At 39.7% G+C, this 26,101-nt stretch overlaps 1 protein-coding gene across 2 annotated transcripts in view; it reads right to left on the reverse strand.

Moving 5' to 3' along the window:
- LOC143788479 (calcium-activated chloride channel regulator 1-like) overlaps nt 1-15,898 on the reverse strand; it is a 65,132-nt gene extending 49,234 nt beyond the window's left edge. For both annotated transcript variants that reach the window (XM_077278173.1, XM_077278172.1), the window contains exons 1-3: nt 15,683-15,898; nt 11,325-11,465; nt 4,321-4,471 (exon numbers count right to left, since the gene is read on the reverse strand). In XM_077278173.1, the coding sequence (XP_077134288.1) occupies nt 4,321-4,471; nt 11,325-11,465; nt 15,683-15,835 (445 nt within the window). In that variant the 5' untranslated portion in view covers nt 15,836-15,898. The remainder of the gene's footprint in view (nt 1-4,320; nt 4,472-11,324; nt 11,466-15,682) is intronic.
- Between the last annotated feature and the right edge of the window lie 10,203 nt (nt 15,899-26,101).

Consider the following 26,101-nt stretch of genomic DNA (forward strand, 5'->3'; position numbering starts at 1 on the left):
TCCTCCGTATGTAATCCGTATGGCATCCGTACTGCGATATTTTCTTGCAGGCTTGCAAAACCGACATCTAATGGATTTATTGGCTAAAATGTTCGTTAAAACATATATACAGTCTATATATATATATATATATATATATATATATATATATAAAAATGTATGTCATTGAGACACATATATATATATATATATATATATATATATATATATATATATATATATATATACTGTATTTATATTTAATTCAGCGCGAGATAGCACAAAAGCCAGTAATTCAATTGCCGGCTTTTGCTATCTCCTTCACAAACCCAACAGGATATGAGACATGGTTTACATACAGTAAACCATCTCATATCTCTTTTTTTTTTTGCATATTCCACACTACTAATGTTAGTAGTGTGCATGTGCAAAATTTGGGCGCTCTAGCTTGTAAAATAAAGGGTTAAATCGCGGAAAAAATTGGCGTGGGCTCCAGTGCAATTTTCTCCGCCAGAGTGGTAAAGCCAGTGACTGAGGGCAGATATTAATAGCCTAGAGAGGGTCCATGGTTATTGGCCCACCCTGGCTAAAAACATCTGCCCCCAGCCACCCCAGAAAAGGCACATCTAGAAGATGCGCCTATTCTGGCACTTGGCCACTCTCTTCCCACTCCCGTGTAGCGGTGGGATATGGGGTAATGAAGGGTTAATGTCACCTTGCTATTGTAAGGTGACATTAAGCCAGGTTAATAATGGAGAGGCGTCAATTATGACACCTATCCATTATTAATCCAATAGTACGAAATTGTTAATAAAACACACATTATTAAAAAGTATTTTAATGAAATAAAGACACAGGGTGTTTTAATATTTTATTATACTCTTAATCCACCTGAAGACCCTCGTTCTGTAAAAAAGGAAAAATAAAAAATCAACAATATCCCATACCTTCCGTCGTTCAGTCACATCTCACGATGTAAATCCATCTGAAGGGGTTAAATCATTTTACACCCAGGAGCCTGCTAATGCAGCTGTACTCCTGTCTGTAAAATTTTGTGAATGAATGGAGTGCAGGGGAATGTCCTGCAGTTACCTTGAGTCGCGGTGATGCGCCCTCTGCTGGATGAACTCATATGAACTCGAGCGTGGGAATCTCTGTTATGATGAATGAACCTTTTTTTTCTTTAAATGTGGATGATGCCCCCTTATCATCATTGAAGCCCTAGGTGTAAAAATATAATTAAAATATCTCTTTTCTATTCCTTCATACATTTGTACATTGTAATAAGATCACCCCTAAAAAAATATTCTTCAAAACTGAATTAGCTCCAGTTTGATAACCTGTCCTCGTATGGCGGTCCATCCATTCCCTTAACCATGGTCGCTTCTCTCTGCCCTTGCTCCAGTCAGCTATGTCCTTCTTATACATTGATCCCATAGTTGTGCACAGTATTCTAAGTGTGGACACATTAGTGACTTGTATTGAGCTTTTTTGCCACTTTTACTGCATTCCATGATTGTGTATGCCTTTTTAGCAGCTGCTTGCAGCTAGTCAATAAAGTTGACTTTGCCATCCGCCCATACACGAAGTCTTTCATTGACAGTTTTACCCAGTGTTTTACCATTTAGCACATAATTGTACATTTAACTTCCTCAGCACCAGTCCGTGACGTTACATTTATCTACACTAAAATTCAATTGTTATTTCTTAGTCTACAGCTCAAGCTTACATAGATCACTCTGTAATATTAAATTATCCTTCTCTGTGTTAGCTACCTTGCAGAGTTTAGTATCATCTGCAAACATTGAAATTTTATTATCTGCAAAAATTGAAAATTTACATTGACATTTTACTGTGACTCTGGAAAGTCATTAATAAATGCTTAAAGAGAGGGCCCAATACTGACCCCTGTGGTACTGCACTATTAACTCTGACCTAGTCAGAATGTGTTCCATTATTAACCACTGTTTGTTAACCCAATTACACAAATTTTCTCCTAGTTCTATTATTCCCGATTTATATATGAAACTTTATGTGGCACTTTATTGAAATACCTTTGTAATTTCCAGATAGACAACATCCACAGACTTACCTTGGTCCAGTCTGGAACTTACCTCCTAAGAAAATTTGATCAGATTAGTTTGACAGGAACAATAACTCATAAACCCATGTTGATGCTGGGTTATGAGGTTATATTTAGCAAGATATTTCAGGATAGCATATCTTAGAAAACCCTCAATGGTTCTACGCAAAATAGAGACTAAGCAGGTTCTGAAACCAAATCTATAATTTAAATCTAATATTTTTTCTAATATACTTAACTGAAAATTCCCCTACAATTCCTGCTCTTCTCTATCATCCTGTTTTTTTATTTTAATTTTTTTTTTACTTTTGTTCCAATGATGTTGTTAGGAGTCGAGTTCCCACCACTGCACAGGGGGAATCTCAAACCATGTCTGCTGCGGTCTCCCATTCTTCTCCAGCCGCAGTGGAGTCTGCTCAGCGTCTTGCTCAGTCTCACTCTGTGCATAGGGTTACTGCTGCTTTTCCAGCTTCTGCAATTGAAGCCAGTGCTGGGCAGCGGCGAGCAGATGCATTTGGGACTAAGTCCTGCTTTTCCCCTTCTGAGCATGCCCAGGGCAAGATCTCCCGTTGGAGATCGAGGGTCACATGCTCAGATACTGCAGCAGATTCCACTGGTCCTCCAGGAAGGTCCTGAAGGTGCTCAACTTCTGTGGCAGCCCCCCATTGGTCCTTCTGGGAAGGTCCTGTACATGCTGCAGCTATAATAGGTTCGCATGACCGCACCGCCATGCGCTAGTGTAAACTTGTAAACGTGTGTGTGTTGATGTGTGAAAGTCATTCATTAATTATCCCCTCCCTTGAGTATGACTGCTCGCATAAGGTGGATGATTGCTATCTAGCGCCCGACTTAGCCATCAGCACGTAACACACAATACAGCATCTAATTGCTGTGACCGCCAGTGCGGCGCCGTGCACTTTCACAGCGCTTTCCTGACCCAAGCCTGGGTGGTTAGTGGCGTCCGCCAGTGCAGCACCGCACGCACTCTCGTGCATCTTTATTATTATTTCTTTCACTCTGACACCCCAGTTGCGGTGTCGAGCGCAAGAGGTCTATATAAACTCAAATCCTGTGTCTTGGGATTGAGTTCTGAGACTCCTTGCTTTGTCTCTTGGTGCGGTACCGCGGCCCTGTGACGCAACAGGGTTCGTTTCCTTCACACAGGGTGAAATTAACCCATGTGTGTATCCAAATTGTACCGCCATATAGTCCGTCATTACTTGGCAGCAGGTTCCATCTCTGCACAGTGGACCCCGGGCTGCGAACGCACCTTACTCTATCTTTCTTATTATTTGGTGCGTTCCGCTAGCCCTAACAGATGTTTTGTTTGAGAATCCCCAATGTATGCTGGAATACGCAAACGTGATATCATCACTGCTGCCGATGCTTTCCCCACCCGGAAACAAAGCATCATCACTGATGATGTCTGATATTGTTATCCCTGTCAACAGCTCAAAAGTTGCCAGATTTTTCTTTGGTTTTATTCCTGCTATTCCCTCTTATTCCATACTGCATTGATTTGTTTATTTTTTATATTTGCTATACGGTTCTTAAGATATGGCCATTTATGTGATACTACTTTTAATAGTGTTTTCCAAGGTGGCATAGCTCACAAGGTAATAATGCAAAGCAAACTAAAGATACGCACCCCAAGAGAATTCTATGCACCAAGCCCCTTGGTAAAGACCATCAAAATTTGCACTAAATAAAAAGGCCCATGTCTCTGAAAAAAAAAACCCATCATACTAAGAGGAATGGAAGAAGTAAAACAAAAGTGGACATTCATTTTTGACCTGGTGACAAGTCCTTCTTAGGGGTAAGAAGGAAGATATGTGTAATATGCAACAATCAATCATCAAAATGTTCTCAATGCATTAGTTTACAAATACCTCACCTGTGCTACAAGACATAATATCATAAATGCATGCTCGGACTGGCTTTCAGGGGAACAGGAGAATTCCCTGGTGGGCCACTGTGCAGGAGTAAGCCAACACCCAAAATGAGCAGTAGTTGGCCCAATACATTTGATTTGCTACCTACAGACAGAAGCAGCATCTCACCATTCATTTACCAAACGAAGCAATTTATTATTTAGTTTACCAGTTTACTATTAAGGATAGGGAAATTTGTAAATGAGGGTAATGTAATATTTGTATGTGGCTGAACAGTCAGTCTTACTGGTGGCCTGTATCACTCCAGTCTGACATTTTGTACATCTATTAAGTTTTAAAAACATTCATGGAGTATTAGAATATTACCTGGAGATCCATATACTGAGGACAGATTTGCATTTAGCAAATAATCAGGAGTTAGATGAATGTATTCTCCTTGCTCCCCGCAGCCTCGGTACTGAGCAGTATATGGAAAGTCACCAAATTTCAGAATCGGACTTGAAATAATAATATCTGCCTGTTGGAACAAAATATAGACGATGAGAGCGTTGTATTATGAAAGTGTTATTTTCAAAGTGAGTTGTCCATCCAAAGCTCTTTTTAATCTTTTCCTAGTTAAATCTACTTATATAAATGTAAAGCAAGGTGAGAACCCAAAGTTTCTCATTAGAGAGCTTATCAGCCTGTTTTTTTTGTAGACTTAGGCCGGGTTCACATTAGCGTTTCTGTGCGTAGCGTATAATCCGCATACATCGGAAAATGATGTCACCGCTTCTATCATGAGCATAAAAAACACAAACGCATGGCAAAACGCATTTAAACGCATGCACACGCAGCGTTTTTGTTTGCGTCATGCTCAAGATGATGCGCATGCGTAAGCTTGCTGTTGCAAGCATTTTGGCATGCGATTGCGTATGCAGATGATACGCTGCACACAGAAACGCTAATGTGAACTTAGCCTAAGACTGGAAAATATGCATAAGTTAAAGATTCAGGCATACTCCGTTGTCTGTTTCCTAACTAGACACATGGGGTCAGTCATCCATTATCAAGAGTATTTTTTTAATCTTTAATCATTTTTGCTTTTTAATTTTTTCCTCCACTTCTTCTAAAAGTCATAACTTTATATTTTTCCATTATCATAGCCATATGAGGGCTTGATTTTTGTGGGACAAGCTGTAGTCTTGAATAGCATCATGTTATCATATGATGTACTGGAAAAAAAGGAAAAATAAATTAAAGTAGTGAAATGGCAAAAAAAAACAATTCCCTAATTTTAACAGTGTTTGGATACCAAACTTGGATAGGCTTGAATGGTGAAAAAATGTACAATTTGTACGAAAATAAAAATTGTCTATTGTGTCCATTTTCTGAGACAATTAACTTTTTATTTTTCCATAGATGCTGATATGAGAGGGCTTTTCATTTGCATGGTGAATTGATATTGTTATTAATACTATTTTGGGATATATTCAAAATTTTAGTTTTTTATTGTTTGTTTGTTTTTTGCGGATGTACCGCAAAGAAAAAAACAGCAATTCTCTCATTTTGATTTTTTTCTCTTTCCAGCATTTATTCCGTGGACTAATTATTTTTTTGATAGATGTTAATGGAGGCAGCAATGTGGGATATATTTAATAGTTTTTTTCTTTACTTTTAAACATGGAAAGGTGGGGTGATTTGAAATTTTCTTTTTATTGTGTTAAACTTCTTAACTTTTTATGTTTTGTAAAACTTTTTTTTATTCTATTTTGTTTTGTTGTCCTTGTTTTGAATCTGCAATTGTTTTATCACTTCTTCTATATACTACAATATTACCGCATTACAGTATATACTCAATCTGACATTCTGCTATGATCATTTTCTACTATGATGTTCTGCTATGAAGGATGACTGGGGCTCGATTACTATCACGTTTTACCCACCCTCTTGTCTTAAGCCCCTGGAAATGGGGTTCGGGCGAATGCGCTGACAGGGTCATTTATTCTAAGGATGCAGATGGAGTCACTGTGTGCTGCATCAGACATCATTTTCTGACATATACGTCTATCAGTGGCAGGCTCCAAGACGCGGCAAACCACATCTTGCTGCCTAGCCAAATCCCGTTTTGCAGGGCTTCAGATGCAAGTCCTAATGAAGCCACTGAAGTGAGAGTTAGGGCCACTTTCCACTTGCGAGAAAAATGGATGAGTGCAATCTGATAAAAAATCGGATTGCACTCGGACCAATGTTATTCAATAGGTGTCTTTTCATTTGCGTTTTTTTTCTCAGCCGAAATCGGACTGAGAAAAATCTGGTTCGGCTGAGAAAAAAATCGCAGCATGCTGCATATTGCTGCGATTCTCGGATGAGACTCGCCAATGCAAGTCAATGGGTGCGAGAAACAAATCGCACAGCACTCGCACCATGCGAGTTCTGTCCGATTTTTATGCACCGGTGTCCTTTGAAAAGCCGGCAATTCAGCGCGGTGTACAGTAAAATCACACTGACAGGTTAGAATAGAGTAGATATATACACATAGAATAGGTATATATACATATATATATGTCAGTGAGACACCTATATATGTATATTTATATTTAATGCAGCGCTAGATAGCATAAAAGCCGCTAATTCAATTGCCGGCTTTTGCTCTCTCCTTCACAAACCCGACAGGATATGAGACATGGTTTACATACAGTAAACCATCTCATATCCCTTCTTTTATTACATATTCCTCTTCACTAATGTAAGAAGTGTCTGTGTGTCAAATTTGGGGGCTCTAGCTATTAAATTAAAGGGTTAAATCGCGGACAAAATTGGCGTGGGCTCTCCGCCAGAGTGGTAAAGCCAGTGACTGGGGGCAGATATTAATAGCCTAGAGAGGGTCCATGGTTATTGGACCCTTAAACTCAATGTGAACATATCCAAAGATGTCAGCCATGCGTGCTTTCAGCAGGTGTTCATACATCCCTTTAACACCATGTGATCACTTTGAATTGGAGTGGTGATGAGCGCAGACGCACAAGTGCACTGGCAATCATGATACTCAAATTCCGCTGTTAGTGACTAAAAAAGCATGGTTAAAAAGCAGTGATGGGACCAAGCTCCATTAGCTGCTCTCGCAGAAAGATGTCAGCCTTGGAAAACAACCTGCACTGATGCATTTATTTTTTCAAAAGTCGTAATTCTTAATAGTGTCCAAAACCTAAAAGCTAAACATGATCACTTCTGGAAAGTGGCAAAAAGCAGGGTAAAATCACAAAATGTTGCAATTTTTTTTGCAAAAAATCCCCATGGTTGCTTAGAGGTGTAGAAAAGGTTGGCAAGAAGTCATATAAATGCATTAATAGCAGCCATACTGGTTAACCAACTTGCACAGTGGAGAAATGGTAAAAAGGGGTTGTTCATTTGTTACAAAAAAAACTAGCATTTTTTTTCACTGTAAAGTAGCAACACAGCATGTTTCCTGAATTGTGTAAGGAGTCAGGTGCCAGTTCCTGGAGCAGCAAATGGGTGACTATAATGCATAACCGTGCTCTTGTGCAACTGATAGGATTAAACCTAGCTGTGATACTGGCAGCTTAACCCCTTATATGCCACTGACAATACCAATAGTGGCATCCACAGGGTTTTATAAAAAAAAAACAAAAAACAAGAATTGCTGTTTTTTGCTCATCCCATTTGGCAACAAAAATGCAATAGAAGGCAATTAAAAAGTCCTGTGTACCCCAATATGATGCATAAAAAGTCATCTCATCATCACACAGCTCCATCCATAGAATATATAAAGTGTAATAAAGTATTTTATTGCGCAAAAAGAATAAAACATAAAAACCTATATGTATTTGAAATCGCCTCATTTGTATTGATCTGCAGAATATACTGACTTTTTCATTTATACCTTGTGGTGACTGCCGTAAACCCTCAAAAAATAAATACTGTAAATAAAAGAATTGCTGTTATTTTTTTTTACATCTCCCAAGATAATGACATATAAAAAAAGCTTATTAATATATTATATGTACACTAAAATAGCGCAATTAAAAAATACAATTTGTACAGGAAACACAAGGTACAGTCAAAGGTGTAACTAAAATAGTTGCAGGGGTTGCAAACGCGCCCGGACCCTGGAACCTAAGGGGCCCAAAAAGTCCCTTTGTCCTATATGAAAAGACCAATATTATTAAAGACCTGCAATGATTGGGGGATTGGGGGTCCCATTGAAAATTTAGCATTGGAGTCAATAAGCTTCAAGTGATGCCACTGGCTACAATGATGGAAAAATTAAAGTGTTCTAGCTCTAGAAATAAAATTATATTTTCATAGACGTGCTCCCACAAGGGGTTAAATGTCTGTACACTTTTTCCATTTCTGATTGTAAATTGAGATGAGGTACGTTCTTGGATTAAATTAGTTATTTTCTTCTTTTTACCACTGTCCTTTCAGTGGTTTTAGCTCAGGGCTGCTCATTATGACGCTTTCAATGGTTTTAGTGTTCTCTACTGCTGCACTTTAGGAAGGGGCAATAAAATAATCTGGCATTGCAAGGATATTGGAGGCGCCAGAGGGACCAATGTTTTTGATTATTTGTGCTCCATGCAGCCCTGTATGTTAGCAATATACTCCCCTGGAAGCAATGATTATGTAGGTCACTGTTCTATAATAAACCTGGACATGTTACATTTTTTTCTTATCTGATGTACGCAACCGGAGGTTTGATTTGAAGGTAAAGTTCTCCCCAAAAAGGTTTTTTTTAAATAATAAAAGATCAGCCCTTTGTTTTCTCAATTGAAAAATAAAGTAAACACTAAGCACATTTGCTATTGTCATGCCCACAAAAGTTTGATCTATCAAAATGTAAAATTATTTAACCCATAAGGTAAACACAATAAAGAGAAAAATCACAATGTCAGAATTGCTGTTTTGTGATCACTTGCAAAAATGCAATACAAAACAATCAAAACTTTGCATGTACCAATAAAAACGTCAGCTCCGCCCCTCCCAAAAAAAGGAAAACAAAACAATTTTATTCTTTTTTAAATTTCCAAAATTCAGAAGTTCCGAATCTTTTTAAACCACTAAAATAATGCAAATACGATGTACTGTAAGTGCGGTGTCAACATAATTGCATTCACTTACAAAACTCATATTGTCAGTCATTTTTTCTGTACAATGAACATGGTAAAAAGACACCCAAAACAAAACTATAATGACAACTCATTTGGAATTTTGTCCTGTTTTTCTGTGCTTTATTTTTAACAATGAAGCCCTTATACCAGTATTAAGGGGCTGCACCATTGTGATAAAATTAATGCAAAAACTCAAATGTATTTACATGTTATTTTGCTGCGGTGGTTTAGTTTCTTCCCGCTTTCTGATGTAAAGTAAAGGGGTTATCCTGAACTATTGAATTTTTTTACCATGAGTCAAAGAACCAACAGGCAGGTAGTTGCTAACTTCCTGCCTGTTGTGTCCAGCACACATTGCTGATGGCACAGAGCGGTCACAGACCGCTACTGCTGGTGATTCTTCCACAGATGTAACACTGACAGAGAAGCTGCTACTCCTCTGCTCTGCCATGTTGATGGGGCGTGACTGCCGACATCATGTTGACTGACAGCCAGCTCTCTGTTGCATAACTGTGGGGAGCCGGCTGTCAAAGCATGAGGTCAGCAGTGACGCCCCATTGACAGAGCAGCTCAGAAGAAGAAGAGCTGCTCTGTTTATGTGAAGCAGCTGAATCACTGGCAGGAGCAGTCCATGACCGCTGTGAGCCAATACTATGTAGAACAAGCAGGAAGTTAGCAACTATTTGCCAGTTAGCTTTTAGGCCCATAGTTAAGAAATAAAATTGATAGGCTACTATGACAGACGGGGTCCTGCTGAAGACCCCATCTCTGCAATCTTGATGTTCCTCTAAAGCTAAGATATAGATTGAGTTTTCGAGGAGACAATTTAGTGATCAAAAATTCAAATTTTTGAATTTTTTGAATTTTTGAAGGAAAAATATAGGAAATTGTTTGTGCCAACTGCTATGGGAATGTACAACAATAATATTAGGGTTAAATCATCAAGGTGAATGTCTACTTTATTTCTCTACATTTCAGTTCACCCGTTGTGTATGTCCTATTCTAATGTATAATGTTCTTCTGTCAACTCCACTGTCATGTCAATTAAGTAATTCATTTATGATTTTTATGATTTTTATGATTTAAGTTGTGCTGCTGTGATACCATAATTTCCCACGGGATCAATAAAGTGTATCGTATCGTATCGTAAATCAACCCCATTTTTCCCCATTAAATATTAAGAAAAGAAAAAATAAGCATATTTGGTATCGGTACATCCATAAAAATCCACTCTATCAAAATATTAAAAAAATATGGAAACTGTAAGGCTACCTTCCCACGATGAGCTTTTCATGGGTTTTTGATGATGAGTATTTTTGCTTACAGTTCCAGCAAAGTGGATAGGATTTATAGAAATCTTATGCACATTGAGCTTTTTTTACTCAGCATAAACTGACCTTCAATGCTTGTTTCAAATCCACAACATGTTAATTTATTTTGCAGATACGCTGAGTTTTCTGTTCAAATATTTCACATAGACTTGCATTAGATGCGGAAAAAATGCAAGTAAACGCAAATAGGTTTTTAGTGCAATTACGCTGCGATAAGGCATCAAAAACACACATGTAATCCACATCTAAGTATGTCAGTAAAGTTTTGCCAAAGCCAAGTACCAGGAAGTATCAAAACCAAATCAGCTTTATTTAAAGCATGACATACCAACAAGAGACAAAAACACAGCATCAAAAACTGCATGTAAAGAAAACACACAAAAACACTAAGAAAAAACACAAGTAATCTAATTTATGTAATAGGTTCAGAAATACTGCAGAAATTCTGTAGCATAAAAAGTCACCAAAAGCTCATCATGGGAACATAGACATAAATAGAAGAAAAAAAGTCTATGTCAGCTTGGTATTTTCATAGTTACACTAACCTAGACAATCAGGTCTTCAAAGAATTTTTACCATGCAATGAATGCTGTAGGGACAATAGCAGAATTGCTTTTTTTTCGCCATTCAGCTCACGAGGAATTTTTGTTACCATTTTTCAATGCATTGTATGGTAATATGCTCGGTGTGAATAGAAATTGCAGCTTGTCTCGCAATAAACAAGCCCTAACATGGCCATGTCGATGGAAAAATATAAATGTAATGGAAACATTGGAAAAAGAGGAGTGAAGAGCAAAAACAAAAAAAACAAAACATTTCATGGTTGTTAAAGGGTCAATGTTGTGGCCACAGTAATACCTTCTATATGTTGAAAGAAATGTTTAAAACTTACGTATTGATATATTCAGGGTATGGAAAACCTTCTCACCTTTTCATAACTTTCTTTTGTACTTGATTCATAGCTGGTTTTTAACGTCCAAGTTAATGGAATTAGAATCTTCACGTTTTTTATGGAAAGTCGGTTCTCTGTAGCTTGGAATAGGTAAGCCGATGCTTCTTTCACCATTTGCTAGCATAGAAATGAGATACAATGCTCTATAGTTGAAGTTAGCAAATCAATCACAACTGAAATACTGTACCTTCACCTCTCACAAAATCTGACCATTCATTCATCTATCCAGCAATGAGGAAATAAGAAATCTGTCCTAGAAAATTAGATTGGAGACAAAAAAGAAGTTATATGATGCTAAAGCTATTTCAGGCATGTGAGGAACGTACCTGTCCAATTATAAAACAAATTATTTTTCAGGTGGATTCCAAGTAGGAAAAATGTACAAAACTGCCACAAAACGTAGTCTACAGCAATGTCAAAACGGTGCAGTTGTGCACATATTCCATTTTGCAGAAGTCAAAGGGGTTGTCCGGTCCAAATCCCCTTATGACTTGTGAATCCCCCCAAAGCACTCACTGCGGGGATTCGTCAGTTTCAGACCTGGAACCGGAGGATATGTATGAGTTATACATACTCCCGGCCAGGGGGAGAGGCCTCGCTCAATAAAAGTGAATGGAGCAAGGCCACGCTCACGGGCCGGGATTATGTATAACTCATGCATATCCTCCAGTCTTGGGTCGGAAATTGGCGAATCCCCACAGAGCACAGTACATGCGCTGAGGGAATTAATAAGTCTGCAGTAACACTGACAACTCCTATAAAAGAAGTAACATGTTAATTCTTTGGGTGACTTTGTCTTGAAGCTGTCTGCACTAAAAACTTTAAAAAATAGAGCAAAGGCGTTGGAAGTTGAGCCATCAGAAAACCAACATCAAAACAGCTTTTCCAAGACTATTCAGAACCGCTGGAATTTACCTGAAGAGTTTTCGCCTTGAAAAACGTGGCGGTTGCATTGGCATTAGTTTTTGGTTTTTTTCGGTGCGATATCTGTTACTTTTATGGATAGATCACAGACCTATTACAATGAGTTTGCCTTTTCACGTGTCCTTTGAAAAGGGAAAAAGAACAAGTAAAGGAGACACGTCCTACTATGATCCATGTTGCAGATCAAGGTCACCAATGCAAGTCAATGGCTCAGAGAAAAAACAAATAGCACAGGGATGTGCTCTCCATCCTTTACTGTTAAATGGGTAGAAAAACTAAAAACAACTTAACACATGAAAAAAGCTGACAAATGGGCCAAAAATGGGTCCAGCATATTGAAAAAATATTGGTTGCTTTTGAAAGACGGGAAAATAATAAAGGGATGTGTTAGACCAGCCTAACTGAAGTATAAATTCATCACCAATTGACATGTACTGGGATAGACCCCAGGACTTAAAAAATAAGAATGTATTTACAGTATAGTACAACTACTATGTAAGTTGGTACCAAAGAGGTATGTGGGACTGAAGATCCTTGGTCCAACAGAGAAAATTATTCTGATGTCAATCAACCAATATGGCCGGCGTCACACTAGCGAGAAAATACGTCCAGAAAATACGCATTGCACACAGCCCAATGATTCTCTATGGGGCAGCTCCTGTCTGCTGTATATTACGCATCCGTAATATACAGTATGTTACGGGCGTAGAAAATCGCAGCATGCTGCGTTTGTCAGCGTATTGCTCAAAAAATCCGCCAATGAAAGTCTATGGGGGCGAGAAAATTACAGATTACACACGGACCATGCATGTGACTTGCGAGAAATACGCAGCGGTGTTCTATAGAAAAGCCGGCAATTCAGTGCGGTGTACAGTAAAATCACACTGACAGGTTGCAATAGAATAGGTAGAACAAATGTGTACACATAGAATAGGTGTATATATATATATAGATATATATATATATATATATATATATATATATATATATATATATATATATATATATATATATATATATGTCAGTGAGGCACATATATATATTTATATTTAATTCAGTGCTAGATAGCAGAAAAGCCGGTAATTCAATTGCTGGCTTTTCCTATCTCCTTCACAAACCCGACAGGATATAAGACATGGATTACATACAGTAAACCATTTCATATCCCTTCTTTTATTACATATTCCTCTTTACTAATGTAACAAGTGTCTCTGTGTAAAATTTGGGGTCTCTAGCTATTAAATTAAAGGGTTAAATCCCGAAAAAAATTGGCGTGGGCTCCCGCGCAATTTTCTCCTCCCGATGCGCCCTCTGCTGGATGAACTCACATGAACTCGAGCCTGGGAACTTTGCAGAATATTTCCCAAGTTCATATGAGTTCATCCAGCAAAGGGCGCATCACCGTGACTGGAGGTAACTACAGTACATTGGATTAATCATGGATAGGTGTCATGATTGACCCCTCTCCATTATTAATCTGGCTTAATGTCACCTTACAATAGAAAGGTGACATTAACCCTTCATTACCCCATATCCCACCACTACAGGGGAGTGGGAAGAGAGAGGCCAAGTGCCAGAATAGGTGCATCTTCCAGATGTGCCTTTTCTGGGGTGGCTGGGGGCAGATGTTTGTAGCCACGGGGGTCTTATGACCATGGTCCCTCCCTAGGCTATTAATATCTGCCCTCAGTCACTGGCTTTCCTACTCTGGTGGAGAAAATTGCACGGGAGCCCATGCCAATTTTTTCCGGGATTTAACCCTTTAATTTAACAGCTAGAGCACCCAAATTTTACACAGAGACACTTGTTACATTAGTAAAGAGGAATATGTAATACAAGAAGGGATATGAGATGGTTTACTGTATGTAAACCATGTCTCATATCCTGTCGGGTTTGTGAAGGAGATAGCAAAAGCTGGCAATTGAATTACCGGCTTTTCTGCTATCTAGCACTGAATTAAATATAAATATATATATATATATGTGTCTCACTGATGATATATGTATATATACACTCACTGGCCACTTTATTAGGTACACCTGTCCAACTTCTTGTTAACAACTAGTTTCTAATCAGCCAATCACATGGCGGCAACTCAGTGCATTTAGGCATGTAGACATGGTCAAGACAATCTCCTGCAGTTCAAACCGAGCATCAGTATGGGGAAGAAAGGTGATTTGAGTGCCTTTGAACGTGGCATGATTGTTGGTGCCAGAAGGGCTGGTCTGAGTATTTCAGAAACTGCTGATCTACTGGGATTTTCACGCACAACCATCTCTAGGGTTTACAGAGAATGGTCCGAAAAAGAAAAAAAATCCAGTGAGCGGCAGTTCTGTGGGCGGAAATGCCTTGTTGATGCCAGAGGTCAGAGGAGAATGGGCAGACTGGTTCGAGCTGATAGAAAGGCAACAGTGACTCAAATCGCCACCCGTTACAACCAAGGTAGGCCTAAGAGCATCTCTGAATGCACAGTGCGTCGAACTTTGAGGCAGATGGGCTACAGCAGCAGAAGACCACACCGGGTACCACTCCTTTCAGCTAAGAACAGGAAACTGAGGCTACAATTTGTACAAGCTCATCGAAATTGGACAGTAGAAGATTGGAAAAACGTTGCTTGGTCTGATGAGTCTCGATTTCTGCTGCGACATTCGGATGGTAGGGTCAGAATTTGGCGTAAACAACATGAAAGCATGGATCCATCCTGCCTTGTATGGAGCATCTTTGGGATGTGCAGCCGACAAATCTGCGGCAACTGTGTGATGCCATCATGTCAATATGGACCAAAGTCTCTGAGGAATGCTTCCAGCACCTTGTTGAATCTATGCCACGAAGAATTGAGGCAGTTCTGAAGACAAAAGGGGGTCCAACCCGTTACTAGCATGGTGTACCTAATAAAGTGGCCGGTGAGTGTATATATATATATATATATATATATATATATATATATATATATATATGGAGACTGTATATATATTTTTTAGAATATTTGAGCCGATGGATCCATGATATGTCCATTTTGCAAGCCTGCGAGAAAAAATCGCCGTATGGAAGCCATACGGATGACACACAGATAAATTTGTGCGTAAAAATCACATCCTCGCATTGAATACGGAACAGTGTTTTGGGACAATTACTGCGTATTACGGTCGTAAAAAACAGACTGTATTTTCATACGCCTAGTGTGACGCCGGCCTAAGAAAGAATCACAAGTGAGTAATTCAAAAATCAAAGCTTAGCGCAGTAGAAGGTCCTCTGGATTTCTGGTGGAAAAGAATCATTCCTTCCATAAAGTAGGTTCCTGCTGTAGATAGGCTATACTGACCTAATTAAGGAGTATTCTGTAATCACTGTTGCCCTCCATTAGCTGAAAATAAGGGATTTTTCTGTATTATTTAAAATATTAGTCCTACCTTAATTTTTTCAATTAGCAGGTCATTTTCCTGTAGTCCAGGGTTAATTGCAAAGACTATATCTTCGTAGCTGCCATTGTTCAGCTGGATAAATGAACTCTCCAACATTGAAAATAAGTGAAGAAATATAATAAAACTGAATGTGATCTGCATTGTCTTGGTGGATCTTCTGCCCGCTGCTCACCGTTTGTGTGGAGGATGGGTCCTGCTTATGGCTCTTATGCCTACCACTGGTGCAGATCACTGGCAGGCAGTTAGATCTTTTTATAACGCTGACATATGAGGTCATTCAACATTATAGGCTGATTTAAACATATAACTTTATAACAATATTGCATAAAGTGTCCTTGTTTTATTCTTCACTTTAACAATGTTCGAGAATTGACACCATAAATTTAGCATTTCCAACATAACGCACATATGAACTGTTAAAGAACCTATCATATGGTTCTATTTTACAAAATTGCAGGTATCTTAAGATATCATAAAATACTTCTAAAACAGGACATCTGAGTTAGGGCTCATTCAGATGTCAAGTTATAATTTCTGAGTGCTATCGTGTTTTTCGTATCAATGAGATAGTCCATGCAGCTGTTCACATGTCAGTTAATCTGGCGGACTATATGGTCCGTGAAAAATCGCAGAGGCATGTCCATTATTGATCATTGAGTGTTGGATCAAACTTGGCAATTCATTAAGTCTATGAATCTGTGAAAAAATATCTTTTTTTTCAAGGACTGTTAGGCTATGTGCACACGTTGCGGATTTCTGTGCAGATTTTCCGGCCAATTTTTAAAAAATTTGCAGGTAAAACGCGCTGCGTTTTACCTGCAGATTACCCATGGATTAGCGTTTTTTGTGCTGATTTCACCTGCGTTTTACCACCTGTGGATTCCTATAAAGGAGCAGATGTAAAACACTGAGTCAGCACAAAGAATTGACATGCTGCAGAAAATACAACGCAGCGTTTCCGCGCTGTATTTTCTGCAGCATGTGCACTGCAGATTTTGTTTTCCATAGGTTTAAATGGTACTGTAAACCTGATGGAAAACTGCTGTGAATCCGCAGCGTCCAATCCGCTGCGCATCCGCAGGCAAATCCGCAACGTGTGCACATACCCTCAGATAGGAGAAGGCGGAGAAACTTTTTTTTTTCTCATCTGAGCAAAACTAATAAATATCATATGACATTCCTGGGAAAATTTGATGAAGGTCTGATGGAAATCATAATGAAACTGTCTGTTTTTTCATTCATGAAAAATCTGATGTCTGAATGAGGCGTTATAGAAAGGGTGCAACTCAGTACTTCAGTAACAAGGATTCTCTTGAATGGGAGTTATGGAAATAGTGTAGTGCAGCCCATTTGGCTATTTCAGAACTCCCGGCAAATGCTGCATTGTGCATGGAGATAGATATTCCTGTCTAAGCAATAAATGACCATCAAAATAGTCACTAGGCATACATAGCAAGACTGGGAACATAACGCTAAATAGGAAAAAAAAAGTCCTCCTAAATACAAATTCCATAACTGCAAATGGTGAAGTACTCCTACATACAGAAACACCAGGGCCTTATTTAGAGTTTCTGCTGCCCTAGGCACTTTTAGTGCTGCCTCCCCCATTGGTGAGTATGACACTATCGGCAGTGACTTTGGCAAAAATCGCTAATGTAAAAGTAGCCTTTTGCAGCAGATCCAGCAGTTTTTCCGCATCTCCAGCGTAACGGATCACTTACGGTATCACGTACCTGCTTCTCAGCACGTGACTTGGGGTTGCGCCTGCAAAGATTAATCTATCTCCTCTCACTCAGTCCAACATTCAACCTCTGTCCTATGCTGTAATGGGAACATAAATCACACACCAACACAGGCCACACACCCCGCTCATACACGCTGCCACCACTCACCGAACACACAGGCTATGAGTCCCGGAAATATTAATACTACTGTCTGCCAATCATAAGGATCACACACTTTAAGGCTATGGATTCTTTAGAGCATACAAGGTTCAGACTTATTCTAGTTTTAAGCTTTAATAGAAAAGGTACAGTGCTTACATAAAAGGTATAAAAATATGAGAATATAAAGTGACATACAAATATGCAAAAACAGTGATAAAATAAAGGGATAACTTACAGAAATATCGAACTTTGCATTCTGATTCTCTGTCCCTGGGGAGGGATAAACATGAAATGGATCACATCAGCTTCCAGGCTGCCCCCACATGTGTACATCTTTCTTTGTGTGTAGGCCTAATTTATAGTCAACCTGGAGGTCGAGTTTCTAGACCAGCCTCTCAGGTTAATATTATAATTGCTGGTTTGTGACTGGTCTATGGCCACTCCACCAATGAATATATTATTTTCTCTGAAACTCTTTGTGTAAAGCTTCTCATAGATGGATAGTGTCAGGCTGTAATTGGCATCTCTCTTAAAAAGAGCCAGAAGGTGTGAAACGCTTCCCGTCCCTGTTTCTTAGCAAGACCCCCTGGCAAGATTGGAGACAGGAGACTGCCTTCTCAGGTTAACATGCTGTGACCCCTGTGAGGCCTGCAGGCTCAGGACAGATGTTAAATTACTGAAGTCACACATATATACCTATACATATTTCACTACATACGGCAACACTGTGTTCGGCCTCATTCATTCCCTATGGGACTTGCGGACATGTGCGGCACTTGCAGTTTTGCCACAATCCGGCAAATGTGGTACTTGCAGCAACGGAAAAAACACTGCTAGCTGTGTTTTTTTTTTGTCTCACCGCAAGTGCAAACCCGCAAGTGCCGCACATGTCCGCAAGTAGCCATCACTACCGGTCCCTGCCCCTTGCCAGCTCATCCCTAACATCCCTCTCTGACCTAAAACTGCACTATAAAGCTTTAGAAAAACAATTTATTTATTAACTGAAATATTCCTATGATAATGAGGGCTCCAGGCTACGGTGAAGACTGGGATAGGCAGTCTCTGGGTCTCCATTCTCTCTGTGCACACCCTCAGTCCCTGCCTCACTGCCTGTGCTGCATTGTGCACAGACATCCCTCCACCGATCCCAGTAATCACCGCTCGCAGTAGCATACCAGCAAAGATGTATCTAGGTTTTCTGGCACCCGGGGCAAGAATTCAGCTTGGCGCCTCCTCAAGGACATACGCAATTTGCACACTTAGTCATGTACCCACAAGCTCATCTCCCTAATGCTCTCAATGTTCAGTGAAAAACTGAGAGAAGTAGAAGAGTGCTTGTTGTCACAGGACCACAAGTATGAAAATCGCATGTGAGTGAAGTGTCCATGTGACGACTCCTGGAACCTGCAGAGCTGAATCCTGACATCGCAGCTTCTGAATTCTCACAACTAATGCACTGCACACTTTTAGGATTCTCCCTTGCCAGTGGACAGTCATGTCAGCACAAGCATGTGATTTGTATACTTCTGACCACATTCCGACTAGACGTGCCCAGCCTCGGTCAGTTCATTTTCATTGAGTGAGGCCACACATGTCTAGTCAGCGCATTACTGCATGTATGTAAATCGCCAGCAAGTGAGAATCCTGACAGCGTGCAGTGTGCACCGTGAGAACTCAGAAGTCTGCAGTCACAAAAAATGACTGCAGCCTCATCACAAACCTGGACATCCCCTTTAATGCTCCTAACATAAATAAAAACATGAGAATTACCTTATATACTCTAGTATAAGCCGACCCGAGTATAAGCCGAGACCCCTAATTTTGCACAAAAAACTGGGAAAACTTATTGACTCGAGTATAAGCCTAGGGTGGGAAATGCAGCAGCTACTGGTAAATTTCAAAAATAAAAATAGATACAAATAAAAGTAAAATTAACTGAGACATAAGTAGGCTAAATGGTTTTGAATATCCATATTGAATCAGGAGCCCCATATAATGCTCCATACAGTTCATGATGGGCCCCATAAGATGCTCCATACAAAACATGTGCCCCATATAATGCTGCACAAAGTTTAATAATGGCAACATAAGATGCTCCATATTAAAATATGCCCCATATAATGCTGCATAAAAGGTTAACCCCTTCACCCCCGGAGCTGTTTTTGTTTTTCGCTCCCCTCCTTCCCAGAGCCATAACTTTTTTATTTTTCCGTCAATATGGCCATGTGAGGGCTTATTTTTTGCGGGACGAGATGTACTTTTTATCGATACCATTGGTTTTACCATGCTGTGTAACAGAAAACGGGAAAAAAATTCCAAGTGTGATGAAATTGCAAAAAAAGTGCAATCTCACACTTGTTTTTGTTTGGCTTTTTTGCTAAGTTCACTAAATGCTAAAACTAACTTGCCATTATGATTCTCCAGGTCAATACGAGTTCATAGACACCTAACATGTCTAGGTTATTTTTTATCTAAGTGGTGAAAAAAAATTCCAAAATTTGTTAAAAAAAGAAAAAAAAATTGCGCGATTTTCCGATACCCGTAGCATCTCCAATTTTCGTGATCTGGGGTTGGGTGAGGGCTTATTTCTTGCATGCCAAGCTGGCGTTTTTAATGATACCATTTTGGTGTAGATACGTTCTTTTGATCGCCCGTTATTGCATTTTAATGCAATGTCGCAGAGACGAAAATAACGTAATTTTGGCGTTTTGATTTTTTTTCTCGCTACGCCATTTAGCGGTCAGGTTAATCCTTTGTTTTTATTGATAGATCTGGCGATTCTGAAAGCGGCGATACCAAATATGTGTATGTTTGATATTTTTTTAAATTGTTTTATTTTGATCGGGGCGAAAGGGGGGTGATTTGAACTTTTATATATTTTTTTTATTTTTTTATATTTTTAAACACTTTTTTTTTTTAAATTTTGGCATGCTTCAATAGCCTCCATAGGAGGCTAGAAGCATGCACAACTCGATTGGCTCTGCTAGTACAGATCACCTCTATGTAGCAGAAAGGCAGGTGTACTTTGAGCGCCGACCACAGGGTGGTGCTCAAAGCAATCGGCCATCAACAACCATAGAGGTCTCAAGGAGACCTCTGGTTGTTATGGCAATGCACCGCTGACCCCCGATCATGTGACGGGGGTCAGCGGTGCGAGCACTTACGGGCGCACGGCTGGGAGCACTAGTTAAATGCCGCTGTCAGCGCTTGACGGTGGCATTTAACTAGTTAATGGGCGCGGGCGGATCGCGATTCCTCTCGCGCTCATTGCTCGCATATATCAGCTGTACAAAACAGCTGACATGTCGTGGCTTTGAGGTGGGCTCACTGCCGGAGCCCACCTCAAAGCAGGGGATCTGCCAGCTGACGTACTATTCCATCAGCTGGCAGAAAGGGGTTAATGATGGCCCCATAAGATGCTCCATAGAATAATATGACCATATAATGCTCCATAAAAGTTGATGGCCCCATAAGATGCTCTATAGAATAATATGGCCCCATATGCTGCTCCATAAAGGTTCATGGCCCCATAAGATGCTCCATAGAATAATATGCCCCATATGCTGCTGCTGCTACGATAAAAAAAAATGACATACTCACCTGGCCAGGTGCCAGTTTCCTTAGCAGGCGGGGATACCGGTGCGCTATGGCCCCAGACTAAAAAAAAACAAAAAACACCTGCTCAGGTGCCACCCCCACATCCTGGCGCCCTAGGCACATGCCCTCAAGTGCCTAGTGGCAAATACAGCCCTGAAAACAACCTACAAAGGATCTTCGTGAAGAATTTTAGGTCCACTAAAGATATATATTTTAAAAATCCATTTATTAGATGACAATTAAAATTACAAATGCGAAAAATGGTCAGTAAAGGAAGATTCAAGAAATGGAAGACCAATAAGCACCATACAAATAATCACAGGTATGCAAAATTTGGGTTTGTAAAAAAAATTTCAAATTTAGTGACTGATTCTTTTGCCATGATTAAAAAAACACTTCTGTGTTTAACCTCCATGGATTTTACACAAAAAAGCTCAAAATTATGCATAAGGAAGATGAAGAAGAAAAATCTTTATTGAAGCCAAAAATGTACAAAATATTATATAAAAACTTCTTACTGAATATTCATTAAGTACGGTAACTTTATTGGAAATTAATTATTGTGCCTTTTCCTTTTCTCTTTAAAGCTTCTCTTGATTCTTTTTCTCCAGGCCTACAGATCTTCTTTGTGAAGCTTCCAACAGTAGTCCTATATCAGGTTCACGTTCCATCTATCTTGGTATCGTCGTTTCCAAATCCTTGATGTCTTGATGAAATCTTTCTCCTTGCTCCTCTCTAACAACACCAAAGTTTTCAGAAAAGTAGTCCAAATGGGAATGTAAAAAATGTTACTTTAAATTCATCAGACAACCCAAGGCTCTGAAGCAGACCAATGTAATTCTGTGGGGCCATGCACGTGTCAGATTTTTTTCTTCAGACTAAGCTGGTCCGAGGAAAATAATCATTGAATGTCTGAGTTTGAACTGATATTCAGATCGCAGTTGGCCAGGCAAGTCAATAAGTCCTAGGAAACCATCAGACCGCACTTGGATGACATCTGAATGCAGTCCAATTTCCAAGGACCGATAGAATGGAGAAGGATACATTTTTGCATTTTTTCCACATCAGAGAGAATTGGATCACACTAAGCTCACGCTCTGATCAAACTCTGATCACAGTTTGAACAGAGTGTGATTTGCAAAATTGATCCAATTCTCTCAGATGAGAGAATTTACGGCCATCTGTACCTGCCCATAGGGTCACACCAGTAAGAGTCCCTATAGTATGTATAACCAGAAATAGAGCTAAAAATTAATCTATATAACAGTGCATGTCAGCATTACTAGTGAGAATAAAGTGCTTCTTAAGTTTAAAATTCAAGTGCTAGATCCACCAAAGGAACCCCATTGCACATTTTGAGTCGCTTTTACCAGGGTTACCTAAATGGTTGAGGTGGAATACCTTTAAATGTAGTCTTCTTTGGAAAAATAAGGTTTAGTATGATAAAACAACCTGGCCCGCTTTGTTGTGTGGCCAATATGCGTGGTAGGGACACCTTACCCCATTTTCAGCATGTTAAAGGGAATATGTCAGGTCATTTTTGCTTACCATACTAATAGTATCCTGAAATAGGCCTTGGGCAGCCCTTTGAGAATATGTAGCTTTTATTGCGGTGTTTTCCTTTTTTTGTTGCATAGTGATGGAGAGCGGTAGCCACAAACAAGATGCTGCTCGATAATGCACCGACACTTTACAGGAAAATTGTGTCCCAGTCCCAATGTGCTGTCAGGTCTGTGGTGTAGCACACTCACTTGTAGGCCGCAGGCCTCCGCCATCTAAAGGCCTCCAACTTTCAGAGCCACCGCATATAACTCAGGGCACACGTAGTTTTTTTCAACACTCAAAAGTTTACTTGACAGTTCAAGTTCATCTGATTGTAACACACGGTTTCTGGCATAACACTCCTTATTCCTTGTTTCCTTAATACAGTAAATTTTCAGCATTACGGTTCCGTCCTCCAGGACTGTCCCCACATGTACTGACTCTGTCATGCCCAGGGATTTCCTATTCAGTTACACAGTACACCCGGGATCCCTTACCTTCCTTTAATGCGGTTCCACATCCAACTTCCTCTGTACACCAGAGGATAAGGCACTCTTTGTAGTACCTGTCCTTGAGCGCCAGACGTTGCAGGAATGTCCACAAGGGATCTCAGTAAGGCCTCCCACTGCTCTGAATGTCTGAGTCTCACCCACTGCAACTAGGCCTTGGTTAATGAACTTCCCTATGCTTCTCCTATCAGGAAGCAGTCCATTTTTACTGAGGCTTTCATCTCCCACTATACGCTAGTCCCTAACTTTTAACTATTTATCTTATTTTCACTACCTTATGTACGACTTCCTAGTCGTATTGTGACAGCTGTATAGAAATACATCCTTTCACGCTCAGCGCAGGAGAGCAGATGACCAGTCCAAGGATTGTGATGTGATCCTCAGGCAAGTAATACGGCAGTCTGACTGAATCACTGACGCCAGCGCAGAGGGGTGGTTGGGATTATGGGTGGGGGAAGGGATGAATATTTATTTTGCATTTACATATGCTTGACTTGCTGATACAAGAGTATAAAATTGGGGCAATGCACAATAATAAAGTTCATTTATTTTCTGCAACTTGCCTCTAAGTATAGGTGCTGGGCAGTTTCAGAACACTATTAACCTGCAGATTACCCTATGTCTACAGGTTAATAGCAATTTTCATGTGACAGGTTCCCATTAAATGCTGCTATTGTCATGAACATCTAACTTAGCTTCAATTACAGCAGTTAGACTCACGACATGGCTCTATAACAAAACCTGCACCATCATTATTAGGAGACTCAGTTTCTAACACTCTTCAGCTGCAGATCTGGTAAATTGTAGAGTGGACCCCCCTAAAAGCAGTGGGCCCCACCACAGATTGCTTACACGGCCCTTGCTAAAATCCATATACCCCCAAATTGTGTTAATAACAATGCTACTTGTTTTGACAAAAATATGCCTTGATATTAGTACAGAGACACCTGTTTCTGCTAAATGGTAGAAGTTAAATATAGATTTACAGTGTATTTAAAGGGTTATTTTCACGTTGTCCATTGAGCAGTTCTATGCTATGCAATATCCTTACAGTTTAGGTATTTCCTGGTTTCTGGCAGGGTGGGCTCTCCTTTTTGACTGGCAGTACTGGTGAGTAGCAGAGCTGAAGTATTAGTGGAACTATAAATCTCTGCACAAGTTCTGTTTTAACACATTCAGCTATTAGTGGTTTGTTTTGGAGTGTCCATTGCTACTACTATATTTACATATTGAGATAACAGATTATTTGAATCAATCACATTTAATGGGACAGTGAAAGCCATGATTAGGAGTCCTGCTTTGGAAGCAAATGATGCTACGGTTTGGTAATTTTGCATAGCAGCTTTCCAGCAGCAGAGGGGGGAGGGAGTGAGTTGAGGAGGTAACTACTGAAATCAATGGGCTGGAGAGTGGTGGCTGAGATATTAAGAGTCACACCCTCTCCTTGAATGTAACTACTGCACAGTATCAGCCAGCCCAGGGTCTGGGCAGGAACTTGAGGCCAAGCTCCATGTAAACTGGCTGTACACTATGAAAGATAAAAGCTCTCATTACACTTTGCAAAGCAGCTAGTAGACAGATCTGAAAGCAGACAGAAAAAGCAAGTCAATTGCAAACTTGCTGATTTTCATGTTATCTAACTAAAGTAATGTAATAGCTTTAGAAAACCTCTTTAATAAAATGTAGTAAATGTAATGTGCTTATAGGGTACTACTAGAAAGTCATGGTCAAGTCATGATTAGACTTCTAATCTAAAATGTTTGTCAAATACCAGTGTTGTGCACCCATTAGCGGTAAACCACCTGAAGTGCCAACAGCTCAACACTATTATTGTTTTGTCAGATTTACCTAATTACATGGCTTTTAGCTTCAATCTACAGAAGATAAAAATGCAGCTAATCTAGGGTGTGCTTACTTTTTGACCTTACTGTAATGTGAAAAAGTCACATTTCATAAACATCTGGATAAGCAAAGTTACTGAGGACTAATTAAAAGAGTTTTGGTAGTTACACAATTACATAGGTTTTTGAAAAAAGACCTAGGTCCATCAAGTTCAACTGTTCTCCACCAATTATATATTTTATCACTAAAATATCTATAGACCTTAAAAATTAAACTTAAAAAGTAGAGTAAAACAGAGAGATTAAGGCCCAAATGCTAAAATGATTGATAAAAAGCGGTACAGTGTGAACTGTACCGCTTGTTCCCAGGTGCCAGTACATTTCACGCTGATAACACATGGCTTTCAGCAGTGTGCACATGTTTGGGAGGCATTTTGTCCATGCTGCGCAAAAAAATGACATCTGCGGGTTATTCACACGGACACATGGTCCTTGTGAAAAACCTGACATGCGCGCACCACCATTGAATACAATGGGTGTGCGTGTCCATATTTGTGGTCCTTACAAAAACCGACCTCATACGGACACAAAAAACGGACATGTGAAGGCCTTAATCTGTATGATAACTATGAGTGAAAAAGTACTGCCCCAATGCAACAGATAAAGGATTAGACTGTGAGTTGGCTCCTCTATAATGGTAACATATTCATTTTTAAAGAAGTTGTCCAGTATTTAGTTATTAATGGGCTATATTTGGGCTAGGTCATCAATATCAGATCAATGGGTGTCAAACACCTCCACCGATTAGGTGTTTGCAGAGCCATCGGTGGCTGAATGTAAACAGTGTACAGAGCCAGAACAGCACAGTCTAAACACTATGTAGTGGTTCTCAATAACACACAAATGAGAGCTGAGTGGCAGCACACCAAAATGGCCACTAGAGTGTGAACAGCGCTGTACTGTCCTGGGTCCGCAACAATGTTACATCTGGCCACTGCAGTTGCAAACAGCTGATCAATGAAGAAGCTGGGC

The sequence above is a fragment of the Ranitomeya variabilis genome, chromosome 8 (genome assembly GCF_051348905.1).
Source record: "Ranitomeya variabilis isolate aRanVar5 chromosome 8, aRanVar5.hap1, whole genome shotgun sequence".
NCBI classification, from domain to species: domain Eukaryota; kingdom Metazoa; phylum Chordata; class Amphibia; order Anura; family Dendrobatidae; genus Ranitomeya; species Ranitomeya variabilis.